At 37.8% G+C, this 15,074-nt stretch overlaps 1 protein-coding gene across 5 annotated transcripts in view; it reads right to left on the bottom strand.

Moving 5' to 3' along the window:
* The window catches only part of MYCBP2 (MYC binding protein 2, E3 ubiquitin protein ligase), a 269,075-nt gene that overhangs the window by 98,111 nt on the left and 155,890 nt on the right, over window positions 1-15,074 (bottom strand). For all 5 annotated transcript variants that reach the window (XM_018056490.1, XM_018056491.1, XM_013968297.2 and 2 more), the window contains 7 exons: window positions 13,863-14,041; window positions 11,386-11,528; window positions 9,882-9,982; window positions 8,947-9,165; window positions 3,561-3,786; window positions 1,911-2,029; window positions 764-851 (listed from right to left, as the gene is read on the bottom strand). In XM_018056490.1, the coding sequence (XP_017911979.1) occupies window positions 764-851; window positions 1,911-2,029; window positions 3,561-3,786; window positions 8,947-9,165; window positions 9,882-9,982; window positions 11,386-11,528; window positions 13,863-14,041 (1,075 nt within the window). The remainder of the gene's footprint in view (window positions 1-763; window positions 852-1,910; window positions 2,030-3,560; window positions 3,787-8,946; window positions 9,166-9,881; window positions 9,983-11,385; window positions 11,529-13,862; window positions 14,042-15,074) is intronic.

The following is a 15,074-nucleotide window of genomic DNA, read 5'->3' as shown; positions in this document are numbered from 1 at the left end:
TTTCTCTGATAGCTTAATGAACTTATAAAATATTATAACCAAACTGATACATGTTCAAAGGGAAATATTTGAATTATACAGAAATGCAGAATAAAAAATTCTGCCACCATCCCCTTTCAAAGACAAAGAGTATCACCAGTTTCCTATGTATTGTTCTAAAAACTCTGTATGCAAATAAGCATTGTATGTATGTATGTGTCAACCTACATACACGGGAACATACATATATATTTACATATATGTATACAATATGATGTTCAAAAAAATGAACATCATATAATTATATAATCTGGACATCTTTCTTGGCCTGGACATAAAGGTTTACTTTTTTGTAACTGTATTTTAACAGCTACTTACATTTGTTTTATATAGATATACCATCGCTGACTGAACAGTTCCCAACTGACAAACATTTTGGTTGCTCCTAGGTTTTATAACCACAAGTACTGATATATTAATCTCTTATAATATATGTTTTTGAGTATTTGTGTAAATATGTATAAAAATGCTATATCAAAAGGTATATTTATATACAATTTGAATAGCTATTGATGAATTTTCTTCAAAGAGGTTGTACCAATTTCCCTCATATGAATACAACACAAATGTCTCATTGTCTCCAGTATAGTAAGCAGCTGCCTATGAATATATGTGACTGTTAAATTCATTTTGCTATTTTTAGGATGTTTTTCAATAAACATTCTATTCATAATTTTGTAACTTTTAAAAGAATCATAAATACCTAGTACAAGATCACACTTACCAACAGGAAGTGCTAGATCCTTTTTCATCAAAGCTGCTGCACAAACCCCACCAAGATTAGCTAGTTCTTTTTCCAACTGAATGACTCCCTGGAGAATTGAAAAAAATCAGATGCTGTAAAAACTGTTTGGAAGATGCAATTTTTTAAAAATATAAACTTATTTATTTATTTTAATTGGAGGTTAATCACTTCACAATACTGTATTGGTTCTGCCATACATCAACATGAATCTGCCACAGGTATACATGTGTTCCCCATCCTGAACCCCCCTGCCTCCCCTCTCCCCGTATCACCCCTCCTGGTTGTCCCAGTGCACCAGCCCCAAGCATCCAGTATCATGCACTGAACCTGGACTGGCGATTCGTTTCACATATGATATTATACATGTTTCAATGCCATTCTCCCAAATCATCGCACCCTCTCCCTCTCCCACAGAGTCCAAAAGAATTTTTGAGAGATGATGTGGACTATCAAAAAAACGTGACTTGCATTCCAGCATAACGTTTCAAACGAAAAGGAAGCATGTGTTAGCAGCTAATGGTTAATTAAGAGTGTAAGAGATTCAATATTATGTCTCACATTGGTTATACTGTTTCAGACCAAAAAGTTCTAGACCAACAGCTCATAGTCCAAAGGATTTTTCATTTATTACTTTGATGGAACATGATCACTGTTTCACCTTAACTTTTTTTTTAAACAGTACTACTTGAAATCTTTACGACAGATATTAAGTTAGTGCCATTGTGAAATTAGCACCCGTGGCAGATTCATGTTGATGTATGGCAAAACCAGTACAGTATTATAAAGTAAAAAAAAAAAAAAGAAAGAGAAAATAAATCAATATTTTCATTAAAAAAAAAAAAATCACTTAGAAAGGTACAGTCACCAACCAGGTTTGGAACAGGCATGATTATACTGTCTTTAAAGGCTGGGTCATGCTGCACAGACTCTGATCTCTCCACGTATTAAAAACAACAATACCAGACAATTCATTTGTACAAAATTAAACTACAAAATAGATTAGACACCCTAGCTTAAAATAAAATTTCAGGCTTCTTGAATATATTCAGCAAACACAATCCAAGTCAACAGTAGCCCTTAGAAACACAATCTTCCTCAACAGAATAAGAAGATAATTCATTCTCACCTCATCAGGTCCAGGGCTAAACTCATATCCAATTGCAAAACATTTGAAACCATAGAAAGAAGCTTTGTCATCTTTCACATAATCTGATGCAGTCTCCAATGAAAAAAGGGCCTCGTTCCCTAAGAAAAAAAACTAACACTGAGTTCAAAATCTGAAACAACTTTATTAAAATCTCCTTACTTTCATCCATCTCAAGATAGGTAGCAATACAAATCAGGCTTCCTAGGTGGCACAGTGGTAAAGAATTCATCTGCCAATGCAGGAGTTGTAAGAAACTTGGATTTGACCCCTGGGTAGGGAAGATCTCCTGGAGAAGGAAATGGCAACCCACTCTAGTATTCTTGCCTGGAAAATCCCATGGACAGAGAAGCTTGTTGGACTACAGTCCATGAGGTCGCAAAAGAGTTGGACATGACTTGAACACACATGCACTAAATACTGTATTTGCTTTTGGGGTTTCTACATTTACTTAAACAAAACTGTGCTAAAAACAACACTAGAAACAATAAAACCATACCAGGTTGTCATTTTTATGATTTAATTCTCCTTAATCACATGTCCTAAGTAAGTTACATGAGCTATCATTGTCAATTATCTGTCAATTACTGAAGTGACCTCTGTGTGTAAGTAGCTCAGTCATGTCCAACCCTTTGTGATCCCACAGACTGTAGCCCACCAGGCACCTCTGTCCATGGGATTTTCCTAGGAAGAATACTGGAATGGGTTGCCATTTCCTTCTCCAACTGAGGTGACCTGGATCAGCCTTTTTTCTAAGCTGGAATCTGGCTTTGATCTCTTCACAAACAAACACGGCAGGTCAGATCAGAAGAAAGAAGTTTCTGAACTCGAACTGGCTCTCAGTTTACAAGATCACAGGATCACTTAACTTATGATTAAGTGGTTAAAAAAACAGTTTGCAAGATCACAAGATCACTTAACTTATGATTAAGTGGTTAAAAAAACAACAGACTACAATAACAAATCTGTGGCACCCACCTGTCCACAAATACTCTTCAAGCTTGAAAACAAAGCTTTACATAACTTAGTGGGCTCCATGGATCACTAGCTCTCTTGAAACAAAGAAGTCTTCAGCAACTTTTTAAAATTGAACACTTACTGGGAAAATAAACACCGAATCTAATTTTTTCTATAGTTTGGCCTCAGTATTAACTCTCTGCTTTGGTCAAGCTTCCCTGGCAGCTCAGACAGTAAAGAATCTGCCTGCAGTTCAGGAGACCTGGATTCGGTCCATGGGTCAGGATGACCCCCCAGAGAGGACATGGCAACGCACTCCAGTACTCTTCCCTGGAGAAACCCATGGACAGAGGAGCCTGGAGGGCTACAGTCTATGGGGTCACAAAGAGCCACACGCAACTGAGTGACTGACACACTTTCTTTGGACAAGCTAATCTTTTCTCACAAGATTCTCAGAACAGTCTCTTTTCTAAACCTTGGTCATGTTATGTCCAGTGCCCAGAGAGTCTTCTTCACTAATCAACTGCAATCTAGATACAGAAGAGGTCTTGAAGACATTCTTCTGAAAATTAAATAAAGATTTTCAATAGCGTGTCTTTACTAAACATAATTCTCATAAATGCATGTATTTTACCATATAAAACAAAATAAGACAAAAAAACAAAAGAAACTTACCTGGCAACACTAAAACCATAGTAGGCCACCCAGAGGACCCTGAAAATTTCTTTAGTTCTATCCAGGAATTCAGATTTTCATGAACAGCTGTCAACTTTGGTCCATATCCTGAATTCTGAACAGTTCTAATGGGGATCAACAAACGGAGGACGTCTTCTGACTGTGCAGTGCCACACTGAGGGTCAAACTCGAGTGTCATCCACCGCACACACTCTGGGAATGTCACCTGAGGTCAACAGACAAGAGGCCACTTGCATAAGAAGAATCAGGTTTTAGCTTCTGGTCTAGTTTAGAAATAGGACATCATACTGGAAAGATGATCCCTTCAACTTACTGTAACATTAATGTTAAGTAAGGAATTAATACTGTAAAATTTTAAGAATTAAGTGATCAGAAACCAAGGTATTAATGGTCAGTATCAACTGTCTCTGCTCTCCCGCTGTATTATCTATTGTTTTCTATCTAATAAGTGGTTGATACTGCACTGTGTTTAAGTACATACTGATATCATTAAAAAAACAATTACAAAACTGCTTAATTTCTGAAAAAAATAAGCTATCTGATTTTCCTGTGGAAGAGCTTATTTAAATAATAAATTTTCCATTTGAGTCAGTATGCACTTAAGGAATATAGGTAGGTAACTGACAATGTAATTGGATAGGTAATAAAGATACATTGATGGAAATGAATAAATCATTAAAATGTAAGGTTTTAGTCACTTTTAGGTTATCTATCATTCATAGTACCTAATGCAAATGCTTCTTCTCATTAACCAAAAAAACTTTGCAACTTCAAATATTATGAGAATATAAACACACATACTTATACACTTGATAAAAGCCTTGATTTTTATAGCCTTCTATCCTAAAATTTTACTGTACGCAGGAGTTTATGATGGCACATAATTACATGTATTTTTAAGGCCATTTTAAAGATTCTGTCATCATCATAGCAGAAGGAACTCTGTAATTGCAGCAAATTACAGTTAAGCAGGACCACGTCAAGTAGTAAACTATGAATTGGTTGCAGGACATGACATAAACCTTAAGAAATTTCCCAAGTATGATATTAATCTAAAAAAATTTACTTTAGACTATATTTAGTAAAGGATTTTTTATAATCCTTAAATAAAAAGCTCAACTTAGTTCACAGTAACATAAATGTAAATTAAAACTAAACAGGCACCATTTTCCCAACATTCTTCCCATTATGTTGGCAGAAGCTTCCAGATTTAAACACATACTCCTGTGGGGAGGCCATGAGAAAATAAGCATTCCCATATATTGTTGGTGGGACACAAAAAGCCATAACTTCAATGGAAGGGAACTGTCAACATCTAGCAAAACTACATATGCATTCACCGTCTGAATCAGCAACTCCAGATATACCAAGCACAAGGCTCCTCATTCTTTGCTTAAGCCAGCAACCCTACCTCCAGAAGTTTAGTTTGAAGATATGCTTCTAACAATATGGAAACAAAAACAAACCAAAAAATCCCAACCATATGCACAGTTTATTCATTGCAAAAAAAAAGAAAACACCCCACATGCTCACACACCAGACTGGCTCAAAGACTATGATACACCTTGACAACAGTGGAGCACTACGAAGTCGTAAAAAGGAATGAGGATGATCTCTGCAAATGGATATGGAGAGATTTTTACACAGTGTTACTTTTAAAAAGCGAAGTACAAAGTAGTATATATAGTGTGCTATTAAAAAAAAAAAAGAAAATAAGACTACATCTAAATCAATCTTTCTGATTTTTTTCCAAAAAAGAATGCAGTAAGGATAAACCATGATACTTACTGGAGTAAAGCAGAAGCAGAGAAGGAAAAGGACTTACAATTCTGAGTATGTTGCTTTACATAATTTTATTTCTGTAGCTATATTAGTATTTCACATAGTTTAAAACTAATATTAAGTCAAGTGGGGCAGAGGAAAAACTCATAAAAATTAAGTACAAATAAACAAGACTAACTTTATATTAAACTAATCATGTAGTCACCCACACATATATATAAAAAGAACTACTCCAAACAACTTCTGAATAAAGTACTTGGATTATATTAATGCTAACAAGGTTAATATCGGAGAAGGCAATGGCACCCCACTCCAGTACTCTTGCCTGGAAAATCCCATGGACAGAGGAGCCTGGTAGGCTGCAGTCCATGGGGTCGCTGAGAGTTGGACACGACTGAGCGACTTCACTTTCACTTTTCACTTTCACGCACTGGAGAAGGAAATGGCAACCCACTCCAGTGTTCTTGCCTGGAGAATCCCAGGGACGCGGAGCCTGGTAGGCTGCCGTCTATGGGGTCACACAGAGTCGGACACGACTGATGCGACTTAGCAGCAGCAGGGTTAATATCAAAAACACTGCAAATAAACTGTTTAAGTAGTATTTTTAATTTTTATAGTGGCATACATAGACGAAAATGGTATGAAGAAAATACCTCAGCAGTTTTGATTGGAGCTAGCAAGAAGTGCTCAAAAACTGATGAAAACACAGGAAAAGGACACAGAATCTAGTTTGAACAGAATTCCCCTGACCAAATCAACTGAAATTTGAGCATCAGACTGAATGACAGCACAATATTGTAACACTGAGCAAAAAGAGGATCTCTGAGTACATACTGGTATAAACACATGCAATAAATATATAAATGAACACACTTTTTAAAGTAGAAGGGGTGGGAAACTCTCCTTTACAACAGAACACCAGCTGGGGGGAAAAACAGAATTAGAAAGCCACCGTCTTGCAGCTACCATAGCAGTAAATGATTTGGGTAAGAATAACCAAAGTGAAAGTGAAGTCGCTCATTCGTGTCCGACTCTTTGCAACCCCATGGACAGCAGCCCACCCAGCTTCTCTGTCCATGGGATTTTCCAGGCAAGAATACTGGAATGGGGGGCCATTTCCTTCTCCAGAGGATCTTCCCAATCCAGGGATCGAACCCAGGTCACCTGCATTACAGATAGACAAACACACAGACCTACATTACAGATAGCTTTACCGTCTGAGCCACCAGGGAAGCCCTAGAATAACCAAATGGTGCTAAAATTTGTTGAAAGACAGTATTTTTTACACAGTCTCTAACTCATGGATATCTACCCATAGACATTTTCAAAGGAAAAAAAAAAAGATGCTTTTTTTTTGGTGGAACTGTCATCTTAATCAAGTGACTAAGTACTTCCTGATGGGATACACTGAGGAGAACACGACAGGTTGCCACCCAAAATGCACAACCGGAGTCTAATCATTAAAAAACAATCAATGAAATACAAATAAAACACTGATTGTATTCTTCAAAAATGCCAATATCATAAAAGATGAAGAGAGGCTGAGGAACTCTTTCAGATTAAAAAGACAGAAGTGGCCTAACAACTAAATCCATGTTTGAATCGGAGAGGATCCTGTGCGTGCGTGCTAAGTCACTTCAGTTGTGCCTGACTCTCTGCGACCCCGTGAACTGTAGCCCACCAGGCTTCTCTGTCCATGGGATTCACCCACTGGAGTGGGTTACCATTTCCTTCTCCAGGGGATCTTCCTGATCCAGGGATTGAACCTGCATCTCCTCAGGCACCTGCACTGCTGGAAGATTCTTTACTGCTGAGCCACCAGGGAAGCCCAGTCTGGGTTTAAAAAAATTCTATGAACACCGATGGGAAAAATGGCAAATGTTCAAACCACAGCACTTTGAAAAAATGGCAGGTTTCAGATTGAGGCAGAAATGTGTAAGCCTCTTACAACATCTTATACCAGAGCCTATAACATCTTATACCAGACAGTAAGGATGCTAGTGTCCTTAAGGATGACTACAAGGGGGTGTGTCTAAAGGACTCAGGAGGAGTCTTTCAAAAAAACACACAGTCCAATTTCTTAAATAAAATTGAAGGAAACAAAAAACAGAGAGATGGAAGGGGAACAACAGATTAAAGAGACTTAAGAGACACAACCAATCATAATGTATGAATCTCATTTGGATTCTAATTCAAATATTTTAAAATGTACATATACAACAACATGAAGGAATTATTAGTTTAAAGAGTGACAAAGACATTATTTTTTATAGGTCCTTACATTTTTAGAGATACAAAAACATCCATGAATATGCTTTAAAACTATATTGTTACCGTTTAGTCACTAAGTCACGTGTGACTCTTTTGCAACCCAGTGGACTGTAGCCCTCTGTCCATGGGATTTCCCAGGCAAGAATACTGGAGTGGGTTGCCATTTCCTCCTCGAAGGGATCTTCCTGACCCAGGGATCAAACCTACATCTCCTGCATTGTCAGGCAGATATTTTACCAATGAACCACCTGAGAAGCCCTTAATACAATATGAGAAGGGACAAAGAGAGTGGGGAATAAATAAGAGTTTGACCAATAGTTGATCACTGGTAACTGGGATGATGCACAAATGGGCTAAACTACACTGGTGCATCTTTTCATATGTTTACCATATTCTACAACAAAGAGCTGAATATTTTACAAATGGTAAAGAATACACCTGCCAATGCAGGAGATACAAGAGACATGGGTTGAATCCCTGGGTTGGGAAGATCCCCTGGAGTAGGAAATGGCAACCCGCTCCAGTGTTTTTGCCTGGAAAATTCCATGGGCAGAGGAGCCTGGCAGGTTATAGTCCTTGGGGTCACAAAGAATTGGACATGACTGAGTGACTGAGTACCAAAACGTAAACTTATGTGGACAAACTCTCTTTCTCCCCCTTAATTTAAATGATACAATTTAGAAAGCAAGGAATAGGATTTTGAGTACTCTATTTTATATGTACATTTTAACATTGTGTGTAGTATTATAAATCCTGCACTGGGTATATAAATTTTCAGAGATCAGGCTGTGGTACAAACAATATCAGTCCAAAAAAATTGATTTTCACTTATTATTTTTAAAAATTTTTACTGAATTTGTTACAGTATTCCTTCTGTTTTTCAATGCCTTTTTTTGGCTCTGATGCATGTGGGATCCTAGCTCCCTGACCAGGTATCAAACCTGCAACCCTCACTGGAAGGTGGAGACTCAATGACTGGACCACCAGGAATGCCCCAAATATGTGATTTTTTTTTCAATGTCAATGCTTATATCCACTATTATGATATACAATGTGCAGTTGAGCATTACACACAGCCTTGTACTTACAAAAAGATATGAAAATAACTTTCATAAACCCCATAAAAGTATACTATTTAACAGTAAAAATTCTGTCTTAAACCCTTTTGTGTGCTTGACAGTGCTAACCACCTGCTGATTCCCTATGCACAGAAGTTACACTTCTGAACAGAGGCTAAGTATCCTTTAAGATATCAATATAGAACATCAAATCAGGTTTTAAGTTTAAACTGTTCCTAGGAATCAGTGCTCACCTTGTAGTGCATGACACATGCAGGCTTATAGGGGTGCTCACTCTCTATGACAGCATAGTGATTAGAGGTCGTACAGGCAGACAGGCCTTGCTCAGGTTGATTTCCTGTGGTACTATCTGTTGACTGATTAGGATTGAAGGCAGGGGGTGCATACTTCTGATTCAGAATGGCAACTGAAGGAAGTAACTGTTGGACAAGTCCAAAGACTTCTACAGCCACCTAGTATAAAAAAGAATGATTAAGTGAGATAGTAAGTGCGAAAGTTGCTTTAAAGTTACTAATTACTGTAATTGTTGATTAACCTTATTATTAAGAATTTCCATTTAGAGTTTCTTCTAGTTACGTTTTCACTCAAAGAGAAATCTGTACTATGGGAAAAAAAGATTTAGCTTAAAAGTCTTAGGTGTTACATGAATATAACCAAGTTTATACTTTTAAACCCTTCTGCCTTTCTGTAATCTGCAGTAAATTGGATTTTACTCAAAATTTATTATGCCAAAGGATCAGTAGTTTATAATTTCTTCCATGTCTTGAATATTTCACAATTTAACAACCTTTTTACATTGCTATTTTTATACAAAATGGCGATTTGGCATCAACATTATAAATTTTAAAGGTCTTAGTTAACTTAAGCTTTCCTTACATATCATATTCTAAAATATATTTCTTATTTCCAAGTTCCTCAAATGTAAAGCCAACAAACAATACTATTACAAAGTAATACTATCACAAAACAATACGATTACAAAGTAAACTAGCAAGCGATACTAAGATCACAGAGTTAGTTGTTTAATAACTTCTACCATTTACATGTTTATCTACTTGTTACCTGTAACCCAGATGCCTGAAAGATTATTTTTAAAGGAAAGATACAAAGTCTAAATAAAATTACATTTGCAAAAAAAGATTCAAAGTTAGAGAATTGAATCACACACCTTAGGAATAGCAGCAGCTACTGGTCCTATGTAGGCTATAATAAGGGGAAGCAGCATGGAAAACAGACTGGAAGAGCTAAGCAGTTCTGGAATGTCATCAGCTAAAAAAGGCATTAAAACTACAGTTAGAAAGCAATTTCACTGTAACATATATACAACTGTACTAAACCTATATTCTAGTTTTCTGAGGAAAATTATAGTTGACATTGACCAAGTGCTTATCAAGGACCTGGCACTATTCTAAGGGTTCTCCACTCATTATCTCCATTAATCCTTACAGTAAGGTTCTTTATTATCGCCCCTTGTTTAGAAGTGGAAACCAAGGCACATAGTGTTTAAGTACCTTATCCAAAATCATATATCTGTAAAATGACAGAACTGGAATTAGACCTCAGGGTTACAGTCATGATGTTAAACCAGTACTCTTGGTGCCATACACAGCAACACGTCTGAAGCCAGGCAAACAACATAATCTTTGTGTGCAGGTTACTCAACTGTAATGGAGGATAACATACTTTCCTCATTAGATGTTGTGATGATTCAGTGAGTTAACACCTGTAAAATGCTTAAAGAATGCCTGCAGACATAGTTAATACTCCAAAAATGTTTGCTGTTATTAGCTACACTGCCTTCTATGCTTCCAAAGGAAAGCACTGTGCTGATGGACATTTTATTTTTCCATGAGAATGGTGCTAGGAAGATAAGCTGAAGACCTCTCTATTAAGGGACAATTATTTCTAGATATTTTTTTCTACATCTGCTGTAGCATCAGAACAGGCTGGGCACTGAGGTAAAAAATATAGTTTCCTCATCCAGCCTAAGCTACTGGTTTGGATAGACCAAATACTCTTTATTTCCAGCAAGTTTCTCACGTGATTTTGACATGCAACTACATTTAGGAACAAGTGTTATAGTGAACAGTAAGGTTTTTGTAAATTTAACTCTGCTGCAGTGTGGCAGTGGGGAAAAGGTGGCAGGGAGATTATTAGGATGTTATCCACCCATGAAAAAGAGGATGTGTGCTTGAACTACAGCAGCCTGAACTATGGGAGAACAGATAGAGAGAATAGAAACTGGAGAGTTTCCAGGGGAAGAACTTGCAAAACTCAATTTAGATAAGTGAATCTGGAAAGATGTTTGGGGTTGCTCAGACCTTTGGATGCATGGTGATGCTATTATAGAAGAAAAACCAGGTCTAAAGTGGAAAACAAAAAATTGTTTTTTAAACTACTAAAAGAAGCAAAGACTCAATTAAGAGTTTTCCTCCTAATGGGCTAACTCAGAAAACTACAGTGTAAAATAACTGCTTTGGAACATTCTAACAAATTTTGCATTAGTGTATGGAGAGCATGGCTGATCCAAAATGAATATGTGTATATGTGCAGACCCATAAGGGATCACTCTGGGATTTTACAAAGTAGTTCTTCTTTAGTAACTCTGCACATAAGATGGAGAATAAAGAATCTAAAATATCACTATTAAGGAAGTAAAAAAACAATCTTACCGTCTACAGCAAGAGCTCTGTGCAAGAGGTCTTTTGCAGCTCGAACAACAGTGCTTACCACAGAGAGAGCTCTGCTACAGTTTTTATCTTCTTCATTGGCTTTACTTAGAAGTTGGGATTGTAAATCTCCATCAAATTCACTCCTGTAACATGAGTAACACGACATCATTTTACATAGTGGGTAAAACATGATCTAACTCTAGGAATCACATATGGATCATAAGTTTAAAAATTTAAGTTAAAAAATAGTAAGTGTATAACTATATAGTTTCAAGGCATAATAGGGCTTCAAAGAAAAAAGCCACATAAGAGCTTAAAGTTATTTTACTTTATTTTTTTAAGTAAATAACATCATGACAGAACCACTATTTAAGCAAAGGCTTGAACTGTATTTTCTAAAAAAAAGACCTGGAGGAACTGGGAGAAGAGTAGTCAGGCCAAAAGAACAGTAAGATGAAGGTTCAGACAGGAACAAGATGGGTGAGATCAAGGAACAGAATGAAGACAAATGTGACGAGAATGAAAGGAGAAAGAGTGAAAGGTGACAGGTGGGTAAGGTAAACAAGAGTCAGATCACATGAGTAAAGACTTTACATTTCATCCTGGAATGGGAAAGGGGAGCTATGAGGGGAAGGTGAGCAAGGGCTCACCTAAAGACTTGAGAGGATTTATATTTCACTGAGGTCACTCTGGCTGCATGGTGCAGGACAGAGTGTAAGAGAGCTCAGTGAAAAGAGAGAGACTGGTTTAGAGGCTAGTTCCTCTCGAACCCAGTTATCCAGGTGGTTACTTAAGTCGAGGTGGAGACGGCTTGGGCTTGATGTTAATGATAGGAGTGGGAGAAAAGGTCAGATTTAGGCCAAGACTTACTGATGCAAAGTGTGAGGGTAAGATAGGCATTGGATGGGGAGGAACACTGGATGGAGACCTGTGGATGGGGAGGAGTTTCACCAAGATGCCTGTTAGCCAGCCTCAGAGAGGATGTGTGTGTGGTACGGTGGTTAAAGGTAGGTCACCTGCAGTCCAGTCTCCTGGCTACAAATCCCAGGACCACAGCTTACTGAAAGTGCGACTGCAGCAAGTCGCTGAGTCACTCCGGGCCTCAGGTCCCTCATTTGTAAAGGAGGGATAGGAAACTGCACACCCCACGGAGTTCCTGCAAGGACTGGCTGAACTGACACAGGGCGAGCACTCAGAGCACCGTATGGCAGAAAGGGAGTGCTCAGGACACAGGACCTCTAATCACCATCTCCCTTACCATCACCCTGATGAAATTCAGAGGGGCCTGGATATTCACTCCAGGGCTCAGAGGAGCTAGGCGCTAGAGACGCAGACTTGGCAGACATCAGAATAACACGGCTTTCCCAGTTGAGTGACTTTAATCTTTTAAAACTTAATTAACTAAAATGAAAGCTAAGGATACTTAAATCTTTGTGGAAAATATCAAAATATAAACATTGCATTTTGTATAATGTATAAATTCTGGATAGCAGATGCTTTTAAGGGACTCTCCATCTTTTTTATCTTCAGCGCATGATGTGGTTTCTAATCTACACTCTGACAGAGAGAAAAATGTACTGTTTGTTGTGAGGCTATGTAACAGAAAAGGGTTTTCATTACGGTGAAAGGACTAGAAAGCTTTTGTGTGTCAGCAGCAACATGCCACTATAGAGCTATTTGTGCCTACTATTTCTATTCTATTTTACACAGAGAAAGAAAGCAGATCCTGAGGACAGAAAGCAGTTAGGACAGAAGTGTCCTAACTGCCAAGGCAGTGTCCCCAGATTGTTTGTGAAGGAAAAAGGAAGCAGTAAGCCTCTGAAACCTATGGGCAACTTCAGTGATTTGCTGTCAAGTCAGATTGAGGACAAATGTGGTGAATGCTACTCACTACTACCTATGGTTCCAGCTAAGCTGCTAAAAGAAAAATGTAGACTCAGTGAGAAATGTATATTTAAAAGTGTTTTTAAACTCAAAATTATTGTAATTCTGTTTTTCACTGTTTACATAAGGAATGATTTTTGTTAAACACATTATTAGAAATACATTATTACATACTCTAGGGCTACAAGGACTAGATTCACAGACACCAAAACACTCTGCAGAAAGGATAGCTGGATCAAGGTAACAGCACTTCGGCAGAGTTGATTTCCTCATTAACTTTTGGCATTTAAAATAAATAAATTCCATTAAAATTTGGCCACAAATGCAGACCACAAAACTATAAAAGGGACAACAAAAAGCATATATATCCTGTACATAAACATTTCAAAAGAAAATAATGACAAAGAACATTTTAAAGTAAACACTGAATTTATACATTAAAATGAGACCTTTTTGTACAAATTAGCATGTGCAAGGAAGATACACTGTGCAATTTAATTATCACCGCCCATTTAGCCTCTTGTACCTTGGTAGTAAAATGCACACGTTCTGCTGCTGTCGAGTAGTCGGCCCTGATCTCCACACACACCTACCTGTAGTAGAGTATCTGGGGAATCTGTCCTCTGGTTTGGTTTGTGCCATTACTACTCAAGCTGCACGTACTGAATGTGAACGTCACGCCATCAGGGCACTGAACCGTGGTCATTCCTCCATCTCCATTGGCTGTGCGGCTTCCGTAGTTCCTCAGGCGCACAGCGTACTTAACATTTTCCTTCACGATAAAGATGTAAAGCATGTTTATACTTATTTACAATGTACAAGGATATATTAATATAAAATGAACTCCAGTAGTAAACTGGGCAAATACACGTGGCCCTTGAGCATCATGGGGGTGAACTGCATGCGTCTGGTACACAGAATATTCTTCAACACTAAATACTACAGTACTACACGACCCAAGGTTGGCTGAATCAAAACATGTATAACCAGCATTTTTGTTTTGTTCAGTTTCTAAGCTGTGTCTGACTCTCTGCAACTCCATGGACTGCAGCAGGCTTCTCTGTCCTTCCTATCTCTCGGAGTTTGCTCAGATTCATGTCCATCGAGTGGATGATGTCATCCAACCATCTCATCCTCTGCTGTGCCCTTCTCCTCCTGCCTTTAATCTTGCCCAGCATCAGGGTCTTTTCCAACGAGTCGGCTCTTCACATCAGGTGGCCAAAATATTGGAGCTTCTGCTTCAACATCAGTCCTTCCAATGATAATATTCAGGGTTGATTTCCTTTTAGGATTGACTGGTTTGATCTCCATGCTGTCCAGGGGACTCTCAAGAGTCTTTTCCAGCACCACAGTTTGAAAGCATCAATTCTTTGGCACTCAGCCTTCTTTATGGCCCAACTCTCACATCTGTCCATGACTACTAGAAAAACTATAACTTTGGCAGACCCAGCATAGGTAGGTATAAAAAGGGCTGACTCTAAGTTATACTTGAATTTTCCACTGTGAGAAGGGTCAATACCTCTAATTCCCACATTGTTCAAGGGCCAACTGTATAAAGAATGTCATATTTATACACAATTTGGTTAAATGAGTTTTTAGTAAGTCAAGCAGGGTAATAATTAACACTTACTGATGTTTATTACTTAACAGAAAACTTTCTGTGATTTACTTAAATTAATCCTTAAAATGGTCTCATAAGGTTAAGTCCCATTATTACCCCTATTTTACAGATGAGGAATCTGTGGTACAGAGAAGGTAAATAATTTGCCAAAGTCACACAACTAGTAAATAGTGATGAAGTAGGA

The sequence above is a fragment of the Capra hircus genome, chromosome 12, assembly GCF_001704415.2.
Source record: "Capra hircus breed San Clemente chromosome 12, ASM170441v1, whole genome shotgun sequence".
NCBI lineage: Eukaryota > Metazoa > Chordata > Mammalia > Artiodactyla > Bovidae > Capra > Capra hircus.
This window is presented reverse-complemented; position numbering and strand designations above follow the sequence as displayed.